The sequence below is a fragment of the Acinonyx jubatus genome, chromosome B1, assembly GCF_027475565.1.
Source record: "Acinonyx jubatus isolate Ajub_Pintada_27869175 chromosome B1, VMU_Ajub_asm_v1.0, whole genome shotgun sequence".
NCBI lineage: Eukaryota > Metazoa > Chordata > Mammalia > Carnivora > Felidae > Acinonyx > Acinonyx jubatus.
The window spans coordinates 100,190,459-100,205,634 of NC_069382.1; the positions used below are offsets into that span (position 1 = coordinate 100,190,459).

At 33.1% G+C, this 15,176-nt stretch overlaps 2 protein-coding genes across 4 annotated transcripts in view; one reads left to right on the forward strand and one right to left on the reverse strand.

Moving 5' to 3' along the window:
* The window catches only part of BBS7 (Bardet-Biedl syndrome 7), a 36,980-nt gene that overhangs the window by 19,579 nt on the left and 2,225 nt on the right, over window positions 1–15,176 (forward strand). For 2 of the 3 annotated variants that reach the window (XM_015074601.3, XM_053217000.1), the window contains 8 exons: window positions 454–646; window positions 1,869–1,943; window positions 4,954–5,019; window positions 9,212–9,351; window positions 10,252–10,416; window positions 13,685–13,794; window positions 13,909–14,012; window positions 14,144–14,267. In XM_015074601.3, the coding sequence (XP_014930087.2) occupies window positions 454–646; window positions 1,869–1,943; window positions 4,954–5,019; window positions 9,212–9,351; window positions 10,252–10,416; window positions 13,685–13,794; window positions 13,909–14,012; window positions 14,144–14,267 (977 nt within the window). The remainder of the gene's footprint in view (window positions 1–453; window positions 647–1,868; window positions 1,944–4,953; window positions 5,020–9,211; window positions 9,352–10,251; window positions 10,417–13,684; window positions 13,795–13,908; window positions 14,013–14,143; window positions 14,268–15,176) is intronic. The other variant, XM_015074602.3, reaches the window with a different exon arrangement.
* The window catches only part of EXOSC9 (exosome component 9), a 37,740-nt gene that overhangs the window by 399 nt on the left and 22,165 nt on the right, over window positions 1–15,176 (reverse strand). The window contains exons 14-15 of the transcript XR_008296155.1: window positions 12,068–12,136; window positions 2,694–2,849 (exon numbers count right to left, since the gene is read on the reverse strand). The gene's annotated coding sequence lies outside the window, so the exon portion shown is untranslated. The remainder of the gene's footprint in view (window positions 1–2,693; window positions 2,850–12,067; window positions 12,137–15,176) is intronic.

The following is a 15,176-nucleotide window of genomic DNA, read 5'->3' on the forward strand; positions in this document are numbered from 1 at the left end:
TATGGTCCCCAAAATGTTAGTACTCCACAGCCTCCTTCTTATTTTGTCTGTTTCACCTAATTTTTACTGAAAGGCACATATTGACTGGTTTTACACATTTTGTTTCTTCAAATTAAGTCTAACATATTTCTCTGCTCCAGTACAATTAGTTTCTCTTCTGATTAACTATAACTAGATTTGTGTGTTAGAACTGATTATTTTCAGCTTGCCTTGATAGTTACAATTCTTTATTAATATTGCTGGTATGGGACTGAGTTTTAATTTTTAGATTAGAGATAAATAATATGGAATTGTTTGGTTAGTCATAGAAACAAAACTTTGTATTAGTGTCATAGTTCCAGTTCAACTAATAAAAATCTGTTTTGCACAAGTAAATGTCTCAAATTCTTGTAATCATTCTAAGGACTTCAAATGTTTATACTTATAGGTGACAGTTGTATATATTTCCTCTAGGAGTGAGCTGGAACATCTGCAGTATAAGGTACTACAGGAAAGAGAGAAATACCAACAGTCTTCCCAATCAAGCAAAGCAAAATCAGCAGTACCTTCATTTAGTGTAAATGACAAGTTTACATTAAATAAAGATGATGCCAGCTACAGCCTCATCTTAGAGGTGCAGACAGCAATAGATAATGTCTTAATACAGGTAAGCCAGTGTCTAATTTCTTTGTTTTGTGATTGGATCTATTTTGCAGACCAGCCGTATGCACTAATTATTATTGAACACTTAATTTTAGACAGTAATTTTAAGTGTTTTTCTTTTAAATTGCATTTAGCTTAGATAGTAATTTTAAAGGTTTATCTAATCTTCTATTAGATAATCAGTTTGCTCATAGATTATCTAACTTATATCTTTACTTTTTATTTATCCTGTAAGTATTAAACGAAAGATTGATGGACTTAAGTTTTAAGAGCATCAAAAAGAACAGGAAAAGGTTTTGTTCTTTGGTGATCTTAAGAGAATTTTAAGAGATGCGATTTAGAAAACTGCAGTATTTAATGCCCTTATTAGAACCTTTTTTTTAAGCTCTCAATTCTAAAATGGTAGCTTACAGTACAGCTTGCTCATTAACCACCAGTTTCTGGGTAGGTCCGTAGACAAAGTAGATATTCCCAAAAGGTGAAATATAGGGGTAATAATACACAACTCCATTCAATAATATATTTAATCAGTTTTTCTTTAAATTGTAAGATATTCAGGGAGTGAGAAAGGATGGTAGTAGGATGAATGGAAAACAAGCAAAAGATGGAAAACCCATAAGAAGATGAGAAGAGAATAAAGTGGAGAAAGAAGATAATGTTTAAAAAGATGTGGGGGAGAGATCAGATTATTAATTAAAATTTAAAGGCTGAAATCTGTCTTAGGTAATGCTAGCATAAGGGCTACATTACACAACTCTAGGAGCACCATTTAGATAGAACTGAGTGCAACAACAGTGCCCTAGGAACTACCTCTCTAGAGGAGACCAAAAATTATCTCATTTTTGTGATGCAGGTAAAAACTAAATTGATAAAAATGAACTGATAGAATCAGAATGGCCATATTATTATTTTTAGACTATGGTAACATTTTTAGCATTGACAAAAATCGGTAGAAAGATTATACTTTTAAGGGGGTGGTGAGAGGTGATCGTTTATGATCTCTAATAGTCCAAATTAGAAAAAAATAAACATTGTGATATAACATTTATTTTTTATTGCATTTATTTTCTAGAAGTACATTATCAAATGTAAATTAAGAGAATTCATATGCTCAAATTTAAAGATGAACATGAACTAGAACTAAAGAGAACCCTAAGAGAAAATAATGTTTTGTAAATTTTTTAGCTTTCCATCTGAACCATTTTTTTTTTTAATATTGACTGTAGAGTGATGTTCCAATAGATTTACTTGATGTGGATAAAAATTCTGCTGTTGTCAGCTTTAGCAGTTGTGATTCTGAGGTGAGTAAAAAGTATCAAGAATTTTTCAGACACTTTTTCATTTCTATTATACCATTTTGAATAAAGCCTAATAAATGCTACTAAGGTTTAATGTTTCTTCAATCTGTTTTTCATAACCTTTCCCTCAAAATCTGTTTCAGCTCATTTCCCCTATTTTCAGATAATGCAGAAAACTGGGGTGTTGTCCTAGATTCCTTCCTTTCTCTGATCTGTTAAATCCAGTTAGTCACTATTTTTTGCCAGTCTATGTCCTTGGCTCCTATGTCTCTACTCTGCTTCATTTCCACTTCTGTTAAGTTTTCAGGCCCTTACCATGTTTGTTTGAACTACTCATCTATCAGTTTTTCTATCTCCAGTATTGTCTCTCACCTCCAGGCTCTGCTGTACACCGCCACCAGAGAGGTCTTCCTAAAATGTAAATATCACCATGTCATTTCTTTTTTCAAAACCTTTAAAGATTCCTTATTTCCTGCTGCATATAAGTCAGATTCCTCATTGTGGCATAACAGCTTTCCATGATTCAGCTCTTGATTACATCTCTAGCTGATCTCTTACCAGCTGCTACCTTCCCTCCCATGCACATTATTGCTGCCAAACTGAAGTTCTTAAAATTTCTTGAAAATGCTATATAGTTTCACACATTCCTACATTTGAACATGGTCTGTTTCTTCTGCTTGTTCTTTTTCACCATTTCTGGGCTTGTTGAATCTTGCTTAACCTTTATTTAGCAGACATTTGGTGGGTACTTACCATGTGTAAAGTATCTTGGATGAGATTGTATCAGAGCTTTTGGATATGCTTAATATATCACTTCTTTCTGTTCAGTACTAGCACACACTAGCAGTCCCAGAACTAAGTGTGGCTCCTGGAGAGAAGTTAGGGAAAATAAGGTCTGGAACGGTTGTTCTGGAGAAGGCAAGCCAGAGCAGGAGATGATGATTAGAGTTGGCAAGTCATTATACATATAAAAAAGGGAGGAATAGGGGCGGGGCGCCTGGGTGGCTCAGTCAGTTGAGCCTCTGACTGTGACTCAGGTCATGATCTTGCAGTTTGTGAATTTGAGCCTGGAGTCCCAGAGCCTGCTTTGGATTCTGTGTCTCCCTCTCTCTCTGCCCCTCCCCTACTCACACTCTGTCTCTCTCTCTCCTTCAAAAATAAATAAACATTAAAAAAAATTTTTTTTGAAGGGAAGAATAAAAAGAGTAGATGAAGAACAAAGTTGATAGCTATATTAGGGAATAGTTTTTAATATAATTTTATAGTAAAGCTTTACTTTTAAGAGAGATTTTTCATAGTTGTATTATGTAGTGTGTATGGTTTGTCATCCCTGTTTGAGAATAAGAGATTTTATCAGGGGCGCCTGGGTGGCTCAGTCAGTTGAGCGTCTGACTTCGGCTCAGGTCATGATCTCACAGCTTGTGAGTTCGAGCCCCGCGTTGGGCTCTGTGCTGGCAGCTCAGAGCCTGGAGCCTGCTTGGGATTCTGTGTCTCCTTCTCTCTCTGCCCCTCCCCCACTTGTGCTGTGTGTGTGTCTCTCTCTCAAAAATGAATAAACATTTAAAAAAAAAGAGAGAGATTTTATCACAGTTGTATTATGCAATATGTGTGGTTTGTCATCCCTGTTTGAGAATAAAACATAAAAGATTAAAGCCTACATTTTTATTTTCATTCAAAAAATCAAGTTAATCTTAAAATCTTAATTCCTAAATTACTGTGAAAGATCAACCTATTTACATCATTACAGGATTCTTTGAAATGAGTATTTTATACTAATTTAAAACCCATTTTCTAGAAATGGCTTTAAAAAAAAAAGCCTTAATATGGAGATTTCAAGTATATACATAAGTAGAGAGAATAGTATAATAACCTCAGTATACTCATTGTTCACTTCAACATACGGCCAGTCTTGTTTTATGCTCTCCTCTGTCTCCTATCCCAAACCTAATCCCAGACATTTCATGTATTTTAATCTTTATCATCTTATTCATAAATACTTAGGTATATAACATTTGTTTTTAACCACACGAAAGTATATTTATTTTCAGGTTGATTGATAGTCTGTTTACTAAATTTAAATGATTTTAAATTAAAACGTTCAGATTTTCTTCTTGATATTAGCATCCTTTTTCTTCATTTACTTATTAAAAATAGGGAAATAGTAGTATATGAAAATTGCATACTAAGTATTTCATGTTGCTTTGTCTGGTTTTGCAATTCATAACCCAGATATATTTCTCTGTTTTTAGTAGTTTAATATTCAGTTTCCGGAAGTTATCATATTTGAAGTAACCTGTCTGATTTAATTCAACAAACATGTATTGAATGCTTACAGTATCATCTCAGGCACTGTGCTATTTGCTGGAAATACAGAGATATGATATTTCTTAGTCCTCTATAACTATTTGTGATAATCAAAGACATTCATGTTTTGTCTTTTAATAGTATAAACATTAGAAGTTTGTGCTGTCAGTTAAATTTTTAGAAAAAGTAATATTTTAAAGTATTGTAGTGGCACCTGGGTGACTTAGTCATTTGAGCGACCTACTCTTGATTTTGGCTCAAGTCATGATCTTGTGGTTATGAGTTCAAGCTCTGTGTTGGGCTCTGCACTGACAGTGTGGAGCCTGCTTGGGATTCTCTCTCTCCTCTTCCTCTTCCCCTCCCCCCTCACTTTCTCCCTCAAAATAAACATTAAAAAAATGTTATTGTAGAAACTCAGGATGGAAAGAGCATGAGCTTGTGTCTTCAAAGTATTCATTTGGATTCTGATTTCTTTACTTATGAGCTTTTGGGAAATTTTCCTAACCCGAATGCTACAGTTTCTCCATCTGTAAAAACTTATTTAGTAAAAGTTTGCATAGGGTTGTTTGCAGGAATAAGAAAAAAGCACTTAGCACAGTGTCACCCACATGATATGTGCTTTATAAATGATAACCATTATTATTATTGATGATGTTTTTATTATAAAAATGTGAGTTTATCCTTTGCCTTAACTTTGAATTTTTCCTAGTCAAATGACAACTTTCTTCTCGCCACTTATCGGTGCCAGGCAAATACCACAAGGCTGGAACTCAAGGTAAAAATGTTTGACATTACCTTTAATTGAAAGTTTGAATGTTTCTCCCCCTAGGTATATCTTGCAACGTATCATATCACTTCTTTGTATTGTTTTCTCCCTGAAATGAGTAATGACTGTTGGATGACCAGCTGGGTTTTAACTCAGCCCAAACCATTATCTCTGCTATTGGCACACAACCAATCACCTTCTCTAAAATTACCAATCCTGAATTTCTTCTTAGTGGAATTTTTTTTTCGAATTTTCTATTCTGGAAAGTTTCAAACGTACGGAAAAGTAATGACTTCAGCTTCAGTAGTCATCAACTCATGACATTCTTGTTTATACTATCACTGTCTATCCCAAAATATTCTGAAGCAAATACAAGATTTTTAAAAATTTCAGTTGTAAATATTTCAGTACATATGTCCAAAAGATAAGAACTATTTTTTAAAACATAACCACAATACTATTATAACACCTAAGAAAAATTAATAATTTCTTAGTTTCATCAAATATTTAGTATTTAGATTTCACTGAGTTTTTTTTTACAGTTTGTTTGATCCAGTCATGGTCCAGACTAATTTGGTTTGGTTATTGAAGGTAATTTGGTTATTGAAGTATTTGAGCATTTGTCCTATATTTTCCTACCATTTGGATTTTTCTGATTGTGTTCCAATAATGTCATGCATTACCATCTTTCTAAAAAAAATCTTTTAGTATTTTCTTCAGCAATTTAGTAATATAATCTCTTTCATAATTAAATACTGATTGTAGCACACAAATCTAATTTAGTTAATTAATTTGTGTGAGTTTTTAAAAATTATTTTTGATATATTTATGATCTAAAAAATTAAGGAATGGTTGTTTTGGAGAAGTGTTGTTGATGTTCAGAGATTCAGTCTGTGTTTTTCAAGAGAGATGTTATACAATAACTTTTTCACATCTAGTAGGAAGTTCCAGTTAAGTGTAGGTTTTTTTTCCCTAAACAATTTATTTTAGTCTGCATAAGTCCCCTTTTGTGTATTTTGAAAGAAAAATTGAAAACTGGAATAAATTTATTTCTAAAGGACTATACTTAAACATATTTTATGTAACCTAATTAAACATTTTAAATTACATATCCACTGAACCAGACTGTGCCAATAAATTGGGAAGTAGGCCTAAATAGATTAAAAAGCTATGTTCTTTTTTTTAAGTTGGATGCAATGATAGATGCAAGAAAACTACTGAAAAAGAAGAAAAAGGTGAAACTTATATGGTAAAATATACTATGAAACTACTGTAATAAAAATAATGCAGGGTATTTAAAAGGCCTAAATAAATAGGGAGTGCAATAAAATTGTATAGAACTAGAGCTTAACATACATTTATGGAAATTTAATGGATGACTTTTTTTTTTTTTTTGAGAGAAAGAGGGCAGGTGGGGGAGGGGCAGAGGAAGAGGGAGAGAGAAAACATTAAGCAGGCTTCACACCCACTGTAGAGCCCAATGCAGACCTTGATCTCACAACCATGAGACCATGACCTGAGCTGAAATCAAGAGTTGGACGTTTAACCAACTGAGCCACCCAGGTGCACCTAATGCGTGACATTTTTATGTAGGGAAAAATTCTGTTAAATTACTATTTCTATTTAAAAATTGGTGTCAACACAACTGGTATATATCTGGAAGAAAATTAAGTGGATTCTTATCTTAATGCCATATATAAAAAATAAATATAGATGTATTAGGTACCTAATTATTTTTCAAAAGAAGGAAATTTAGTTATCTTTTAAGTAATGGGTGAATATCAGTAAAACACAAAGACTACTACTACCTGTAACTTGTTATAAAAACAACTATTCAGTAAGGAAAATAGGCAGAGAATATGTTCTGTGCCTCAGTTCACACAAGAGGGAGTCAAAATAGCTAGCAAATATTAAAAGAAAATGTTCTAACTTACTGTTAGGGAAATTCAAATTAAAATAACAAAAAACATTTTCTGCTTATCTAACAGACTGGCAAAAAATTTTAAAAAGCAACATCACCATGTGGCAGGGATGAGAAAAAGACACTCTAAATCATAGCTGAAGGAAATAAAAATTGTTATAGCTGCTTTGGAAAAACAGGCAATAGTCCTACTTGGAGGAATCTATTTTAAGCAATAAAATCACAGTATTATACACACAGATATGTATTTAATTAACTGCAGTATTGCTTGTAGAAGCAGAGGAGTGGAACCAAAGTGAACATTCAATAATTGAATGGTTGAATAATTAGCTATTTATGCATTCCATGGAATATAACACAGCTGCAATAAATAAGGCATTGATCTATTCCTGTTAACATGGAGTGAATTCCATGAAAAACAAGATGTGGATAAAATTCCTATATATGTAAATACATTTTATTTACATATGAATAAAGGTATGAAAAGAAACATACCTGTCTGGTATGATAGCGTATGCCACAGGAGAAAGCATGGGTGGGATAGGAGTGGGAGGGAGGTGATGGCATTAGGAAAGACAAAGATAAGGGGAAAATGTGACTATTAGAAATAAAAGAAAGATGTCTATGATATAAATAGAATTTCTTCATGTGAAATTATGATTTTGTTTTTGTACTTCTGCATAGAGAAATGTATGAAGGTATGACTACCAAAATAGCAATCATGATCATTTCTGGGTGGTAGGATTTCAGGCGACTTGTATGTTCATCCTAATTTTTCTGTATTGCTTATATTTTTAATAATGAAAATGAATTTTTATATAATCAAAGCATTATGACTTTTTATTCTGGAAAAAATTATGTGCTAGTGTAAGCTTACCTTTAAAAAAGAAACCCTGAAATATAGCTGTATCAGATCTATTTTTTATTTCTTTTCTGTATTTTTATTTTTCATCTTTTTATTTTTCCTCTCTTTCCATTTAGAGCAATATTTGCAGTGTAACATTTGCAAAAGACCTTGCTTTAAACTTTTATTTCTCTTTCCCATTTAGGTAAAACATTGATTTCTGTCCCCCTCACATGCTAGGAAAAGTGTGAGTTAAAATATCAGCTAGCAGGTCACCTGGGTGGCTCAGTCAGTTGAGCATCCAACTCTTGATTTTGGCTCAGGTCATGATCTCATGGTTCATGGGATCGAGCATCGCATCAGGCTCTGCGCTGACACTGTGGAGCCTGCTTGGGAGTCTCTCTCTCTCTCTCTCTCTCTCTCTCTCTCCCTCTCCCTCTCTCTCCCCCTCTCTCTCCCCTGCCTCCTCTCACTTGCATGCGTGCTCTCCCTCTCTCTCAAGATAAATAAACATTAAAAATAAAATAAAATATAGCCAGGTTAGAGCTATGTTAAAATATAGCTATGGTTAGAGAAGCTACCATTGTAATACAAGAAGTACTACAGTCCATCTATGAATTTGAAGTGAGAGAAACGGAGATGGGGGGCAAGAGGGAGAAGCTGAACAGCTTTCCAAACCCTGAAAAATTAATTCTTCACAGTGTAATGAATTTTTATTTTCTGTTAAGTGTTTTGAATCCTCAGGAGGTCCAACCAGGTATATTTAAAATAACTCAAAAGAATTTCCTAATCTAAATATGTTATCATTAGATGGTGTATACTTCTGTATTTTCATAGAAAATCAAGAATTAAGTTCTTAGAAACTTTTTTTTCTGTCAGTAGATTCTTATATGTCAATATAAGCTGTCAATAGCTATCAACAGCTTATATAGCTGTTATAGCTTATAGCTGTCAATAGCTATATGCTATAATACCCTTACTTATGAGAAAATGAAGTATTACATTTAAGTTTTAGTTATTTAAAAAACTCACTTATCCACCTCAACAAAATGTCTAAATTTTAACCATTTTTGATGTGAATCTTATGAACTATATTAGACACTTGTGGTTTTAGATGTGATGGGTTAGTATGTAAGAATGTACTTTTTTTGGAATGACACAGCACTACTAAGTGTAGACAGATCATCTAAAAATATGTGGTGGGGATAACTTTTATAGATAGATTAAGTTTGCTTTTGCCTGCCAAAGCTTTTTAAATTTTCCTTTACTCTAGTGGTAAAAAGTAATTGTTTAATAAAATGTCATTATTTCCTTCAGAATATTACAGAAGAGATTAAGGTCTAATTACTTGATTACTTGTGTTGAACATTTTAAAGATAACATTTATGTTATGTTGCTAGGTTATTCTTATTTTCTTTTCTTTTGTGTTTACTCAGATTCGTTCAATTGAAGGCCAGTATGGCACACTTCAAGCATATGTGACTCCAAGGATTCAACCCAAAACCTGTCAGGTCCGCCAATACCTTATCAAACCCCTTTCACTCCATCAAAGAACTCACTTTATTGATCATGACAGGTAGGACAAAGGAGGGAGCAGTTTATTTTTTAGCATATTACATGATACAGATAAACTTGCTTTTCATTTTATAGTATAAATCTGGTAGCTATTTGTACATTTTAAAAATTAAATATTTAAACACTGTGGATTCATATTTTTTAATATAAGATTTGTCTTCTTTTAAAGGCTGATTTGAGTTGGATTTTCCTATTTTCCTATTTTCTCATATATTACCATTCTGATCTCAGTAGAGTAACAGTTCTCTCTCCCAAATACCTGTTGTGAATAAATATTGTTTAGCATTTGAGTTCTCTGTGAACAGGATCTTATTATAATATTAACCTCAAAGGTTATATTTCCTTTCTCTTTCACCTCAGGGAATATTGGCAAATCAATTGGTTGTGATAGTCCCTGTTATTTCTGAGTTCCAGTCCAACTTAAGCATCTTCCTGTTGGTAGTTTTTCGCTTTCTTTCCTGAGATGAGAGACCATGAGCTTAAATGAAGGAGAAGGGAAAGAAATGAACAGTTACTGAATATTTTCCCTCTGCTGTATGTTGTACTAGATGCTTATGCATTGTCATTTAAGCCTTACAGCAAGCAAGACAGGTAGTAAGTAATGTCCCCATTTTACAAATGAGAAATAGAGACTTGGAAAAGTAAGTAACTTGCTGATACAGGAAACAGTTATGATTGGAGGCTTAATTGAATATTAAAGCACAGATACAGGTAAGCATTCCTTCTTTTCCATGAGATTGAAAATTTTATTTCTTATGGTTAATATTAATCTGAAGAAAATTTAATAGATACTTTTATATTTGTTTAACTACTATTGCAAAATTCTGTTCATGTGTTGTATACATATAATACCTCCATGTATTCCTACACACAAATGTGTACCTCCACTATTAAATTACAGACCCATGAATACACTGACTTTAACAGGCCAGTTCAGTTTTGCTGAAGTTCACTCCTGGGTGGTTTTTTGCCTGCCTGAAGTCCCTGAGAAACCTCCAGCAGGAGAATGTGTGACATTTTATTTTCAGAACACCTTCCTGGATACACAACTTGAAAGTACCTACAGGTAAATAAAACTTATTACTGGTTCAGGAATGTTTTTATGTAAATAGAGCTTCTAAGTCCTATTTCCAACAATAACCAGTTAGAAAATAAATTATTTGAATGATTTGAAAAGACCCTATCAGAGTAGCAATAACAATAACAAAATATCCATATAAGATCTGCAGAAATATCTGTTATTAGAAATATGCAGAACTTACATGAAGAAAACTTTAAAATTTTATTGACATAAAAGACTTGATTAAATGGAGTAATATATTCAGTAGTCATCAATATGAAGACATAAACATGGCAGTACTTCCCCAAATTGATTCATTTATTCTAGTTTCAGTAAAAATTCCACTGAATTTCTTTAGGCAAAAATAGAATATGGCTCAGAACTTGAGAGTTTAGAACAGTACAGGGTTTTGAAGCTATCCTATTAAGGGTAGAGGTCATATTCTACACTCTTCTCAAGCTCCCAGTTGCACTCCTGCTCCTTTACTGTCACTGCTCATTCATTTCCAATAGGCTTCTATAATTTCTGTTTCTGAATATAGTAGAGGCTACATTTTCCTTCTCTTTTGTTCCTGTCTCTTGAATGTGAAATGACCTATTTCTTGGGTAAGGCTGATTTCTCTACATCTGCTCTTTGAGCTTATACCTGTCTCTGTCTAGGATTCTCTCCCTAAGCAGATTATTGAGGTATTCTACTTCTTGCTTCCTAGCTGAGACTTTACCATGCTAAATTCTGGAAATAGGAGTGAACACATAATTTTACCTCAGAATACAGCCTTTTGGGACCAAGAAGTATCCAGCAGTATAGCTGGTTTTGTTTTGTTTTGTTTTTGCATCAGTTCTGTTGAGGTTTTACTTTGCCCTCCAAGGGATCTTACATGTGTCTAAACCTGTAATAATGACTCCTGTTCTGAAGTACCACAGTAAACCTCACACTTTAATCAGAACAGACAATTCAACATGCCCCTGGCATATTCTGTATTATTATAATAGCATACCTTTGTATTTTCCCATTCTGTGCCCTTAAATATTCTTTCCTTAACAATCAAAACTCTACTTATCCTTCAAGGCTCAACTCAGTTGCTGTATTTTGAAGCCTTCCTTGAGGGGCGCCTGGGTGGCTCAGTCGGTTAAGCGGCCGACTTTGGCTCAGGTCATGATCTCGCACTCCGTGAGTTCAAGCCCTGCGTCGGGCTCTGTGCTGACCGCTTGGAGCCTGGAGCCTGTTTCAGATTCTGTGTCTCCCTCTCTCTCTGACCCTCCCCCGTTCATGCTCTGTCTCTCTCTGTCTCAAAAAATAAATAAACGTTAAAAAAAATTTTATAAAAAAAAGCCTTCCTTGAGATTCTCTTTTCTGTTCCCATAGTATTTTATTCTTACCTGTCTTAGGTATTTATTGTTATTTGTTTGAAGTATATAATAATTTTTATGTAAACTTGTTTCTTCAAATTAGACTTTAAGCTCTTCATGGGCAGAGTCAATTTCTTAATTATCTTTGTATGTTTCCTCCAAGTACCTACCACATGGCTTTGCTCAATGTTTTTTGGGTGCCTAAATAAAATACATTTATGTGGAGAAAGTATAGAAGCATGTGCTTTGGAGGCAAACATACTTAGGTTTGAATCATGGCTCTGTGACTCACCAACTATTTGACCTACCTGGATTATTTAACTCTCTGAGCTTCAGTTTTCTTTTTTGGGGGTCGGAAATAATAGCACTTTGTTGAGCTGTGATGATTAAAAAAAGATAAACCATGTGAGTCATTCTACAGTGCCAGGTACTGTTAAGTGTTTAAAATTAAATATCATCAGTTAAAATTAAATACTAGTGAAAATATCATGATTTTTAAAACATAATTGAAATCAATATAGTATGTAGGATTCACCTTTCTAGAAAAAAGAATTAGCATTTGTCTACAACTAGTAAATATAAACTATTGGTGTGTGTGAAAACCAAATAAAAAGCATTTAATACATGAAAGGTGGTATATGTATTAATTAGGAAATTTGATTATCATAAGAAGGAACCAAATACAAGAAGACTTAACCAAATAAAAAGAATTTATTAGCTCATATAACTTAAAAGTCTAGTAGTAATCTGCCTCAGGCAGAACAGGATTCCTGGCTTACCTGATATCATCAAAACTGTCTCTTTCCATTGCTCAGCTCTGTTTTTGTCTTTTTTTTGGCTTTTCAAATAAGTGCCATGTGGCTACCAGCAATTCCATCCAGTTTTCTATCTTTTCATCTATCCTAGAGCCTCTCTTTCTGAATAGTTCCAAATAAAAGCCCCAGGATTGAGTGTCAGTATAAAGCCATGAGGTTGGAATACACTGCTAAATGCTTCCTTCGAAAGTCCCCACAAATGGGGATGAGGCCAGTGCCAGTGAGACTACAGTTGACCCTCAAGCAACACAGGTTTAAACTGCATGGGACCACTTATACATGGATTTTTTTTAATATATATATAAGTACAGTACAGTATGGTAGATGTATTTTCTCTAATGATTTTCTTAGTAACATTTTCTTTTTTCTTATTTTACTTTAAGAATACAGTATATAATACATATAACATACAAAATATGTGTTGATGGACTGTTTATATTATTGGTAAGTCTTCTGGTCAGCTAGTTAAGTTTTTGAGGAGCCAAAAGTTCTGTGCGGATTTTTGAGTGTGCAGGGGTTCAGCGCCTCAACCCCCACATTGTTCAAGGGTCAACTATATATGGATTGAGAAAGGTAAGAGAACAAAGAAATGGTTCTGTAAAGAAGATGAAGAGTCCTCTGTGCATAATAAGTGGCAATAAATGATGGGCATGGAAGAATGAAAGATATTACTCTTAGGTTTAATATCAGCTTTCTTTTGAGAACGAAGAATGTAGTCATGTTGTGATTTGTGTGATTACATCAAAGAAAATCATGTAAATAAGCAATTATAAATGCATTTTATATACATATGGGGTTAGTTGTTGGAAATTTTATTAGTGAAAGTAAAGAAAGATGCTTTAAGGAAGAACTTACAGGTAATTGTCATGTTTAAGAGGCATATATCTAACATCTTGTTTAGTTTCACAATTATGTTCAGAACTTGAATTTAATAATAAAAGTTTACACACTTAAATATGCTTTATATTAATAATGTGATATGTATATAAAGAGATCTAAAATCAAATGAATTTTAAAAACCAGCTCCTAGTCACAAAATATGTATTCACTGGACCTAATTACTATATTTTCTTCTAAAACTGTTCTTTTAAAAATATATTAATTTTATAGGAAAGGAGAAGGAGTTTTTAAATCTGACAACATTTCTACTATATCAATCCTAAAAGATGTGCTCTCTAAAGAAGCTACAAAAAGGAAAATTAACCTCAACATATCGTATGGTAAAAAAAAAAAAAGAAAAAAATGAATTATTTTGGAGGGGTATTTTTGTTAACAGTAACAATGTTTCTGATCAAAGTGACTTACCTAATTGTGTTTGGATCAACTTCTTCTAGAGATAAATGAAGTATCAGTCAAACACACTTTAAAGCTAATCCACCCAAAGCTGGAATACCAGTTGCTTTTGGCTAAGAAAGTGCAATTAATTGATGCTTTAAAAGTAAGTATGTATTTCGTGGATTCACAATCATTGTTTTATTGTGATGGGATTTCTAAAATTGTAAAGACTTTAAAGTTACACTGGATTGAATTTTGAACATTAAAGTGCTTCTGTTTTTAATTTTAAATAAGGAATTGCAGGTTCATGAAGGAAATACAAACTTTCTGATACCAGAATATCGGTGTATTCTAGAAGAGGCAGATCACCTACAGGAAGAATACAAAAAGCAACCTGCACATCTGGAAAGACTCTATGGTTAGTAAACTATTCTAGAAAACCTTGCCATATTCCTTTCCTACTGCTTACGAAGGATCATGTGAGAGAAAATGGGCAGAAAGATAAGCAAAGATTACAGCATTCATTAACCAGTGACAACTAGTTTATTGCATAAATTTTTTGTCAAATTAGTTTTCATATTTAATATTTTTACTGGGTAGAATGAAAGTAAAAAAGTGAAATAGGTGTAATGCAGTAAATTAATTTCTATATATGAAGAAACCCGGTGTGAAGTGAATATAACCTATGAAGCATTAAAATGTAGGCTGTATTTCACACAAATAATTTTCAGGTTTTGTTGATACTATGAACTATACTATAAAATGCAGCATTTAGTATTTTTTTGGCAAAATGTAATAAATGATACATTGTGCTATAAATTTATAGTTCAAAACTCTTTTTGCTTTGGTGGTGACATGTTGGATATTTCACAAATTGTCTTGAAAAACAGTGAGAGCAAGAGGGAGATGTGAAGGAAAGGAGAGAAAGAGGAAGAATGGAACAGCTTAAGGAAAACTTCTTTTATTTTGCAATCTTTATGTAAGACCTATGTGTATAGCACACCTATTGATTTATAACATCTTTATTAATAAGGTGGGATATTTAATCCTTACAACAACTCTGCAAGATAGATGGTGTTATCTTCATTTTTTACATTTTCTTAAATTGAAATCTGAGACTAAAGAATTTGTTGTCACATTCGTAGTGGCAAAGCCTGCATTAGAACTTCTCACCCCAAACTGCATGCTGTTTGCGCTATGCCAAATCTTTTAGAGTCAATTGGTATCATCTATCCACACTGATCTTAAGCCTGTCTAATGAATTTATTTTTTACCCTGGGACTTGCTCACAAACTATAACAATATCTAATATCTTAATATTTACAAT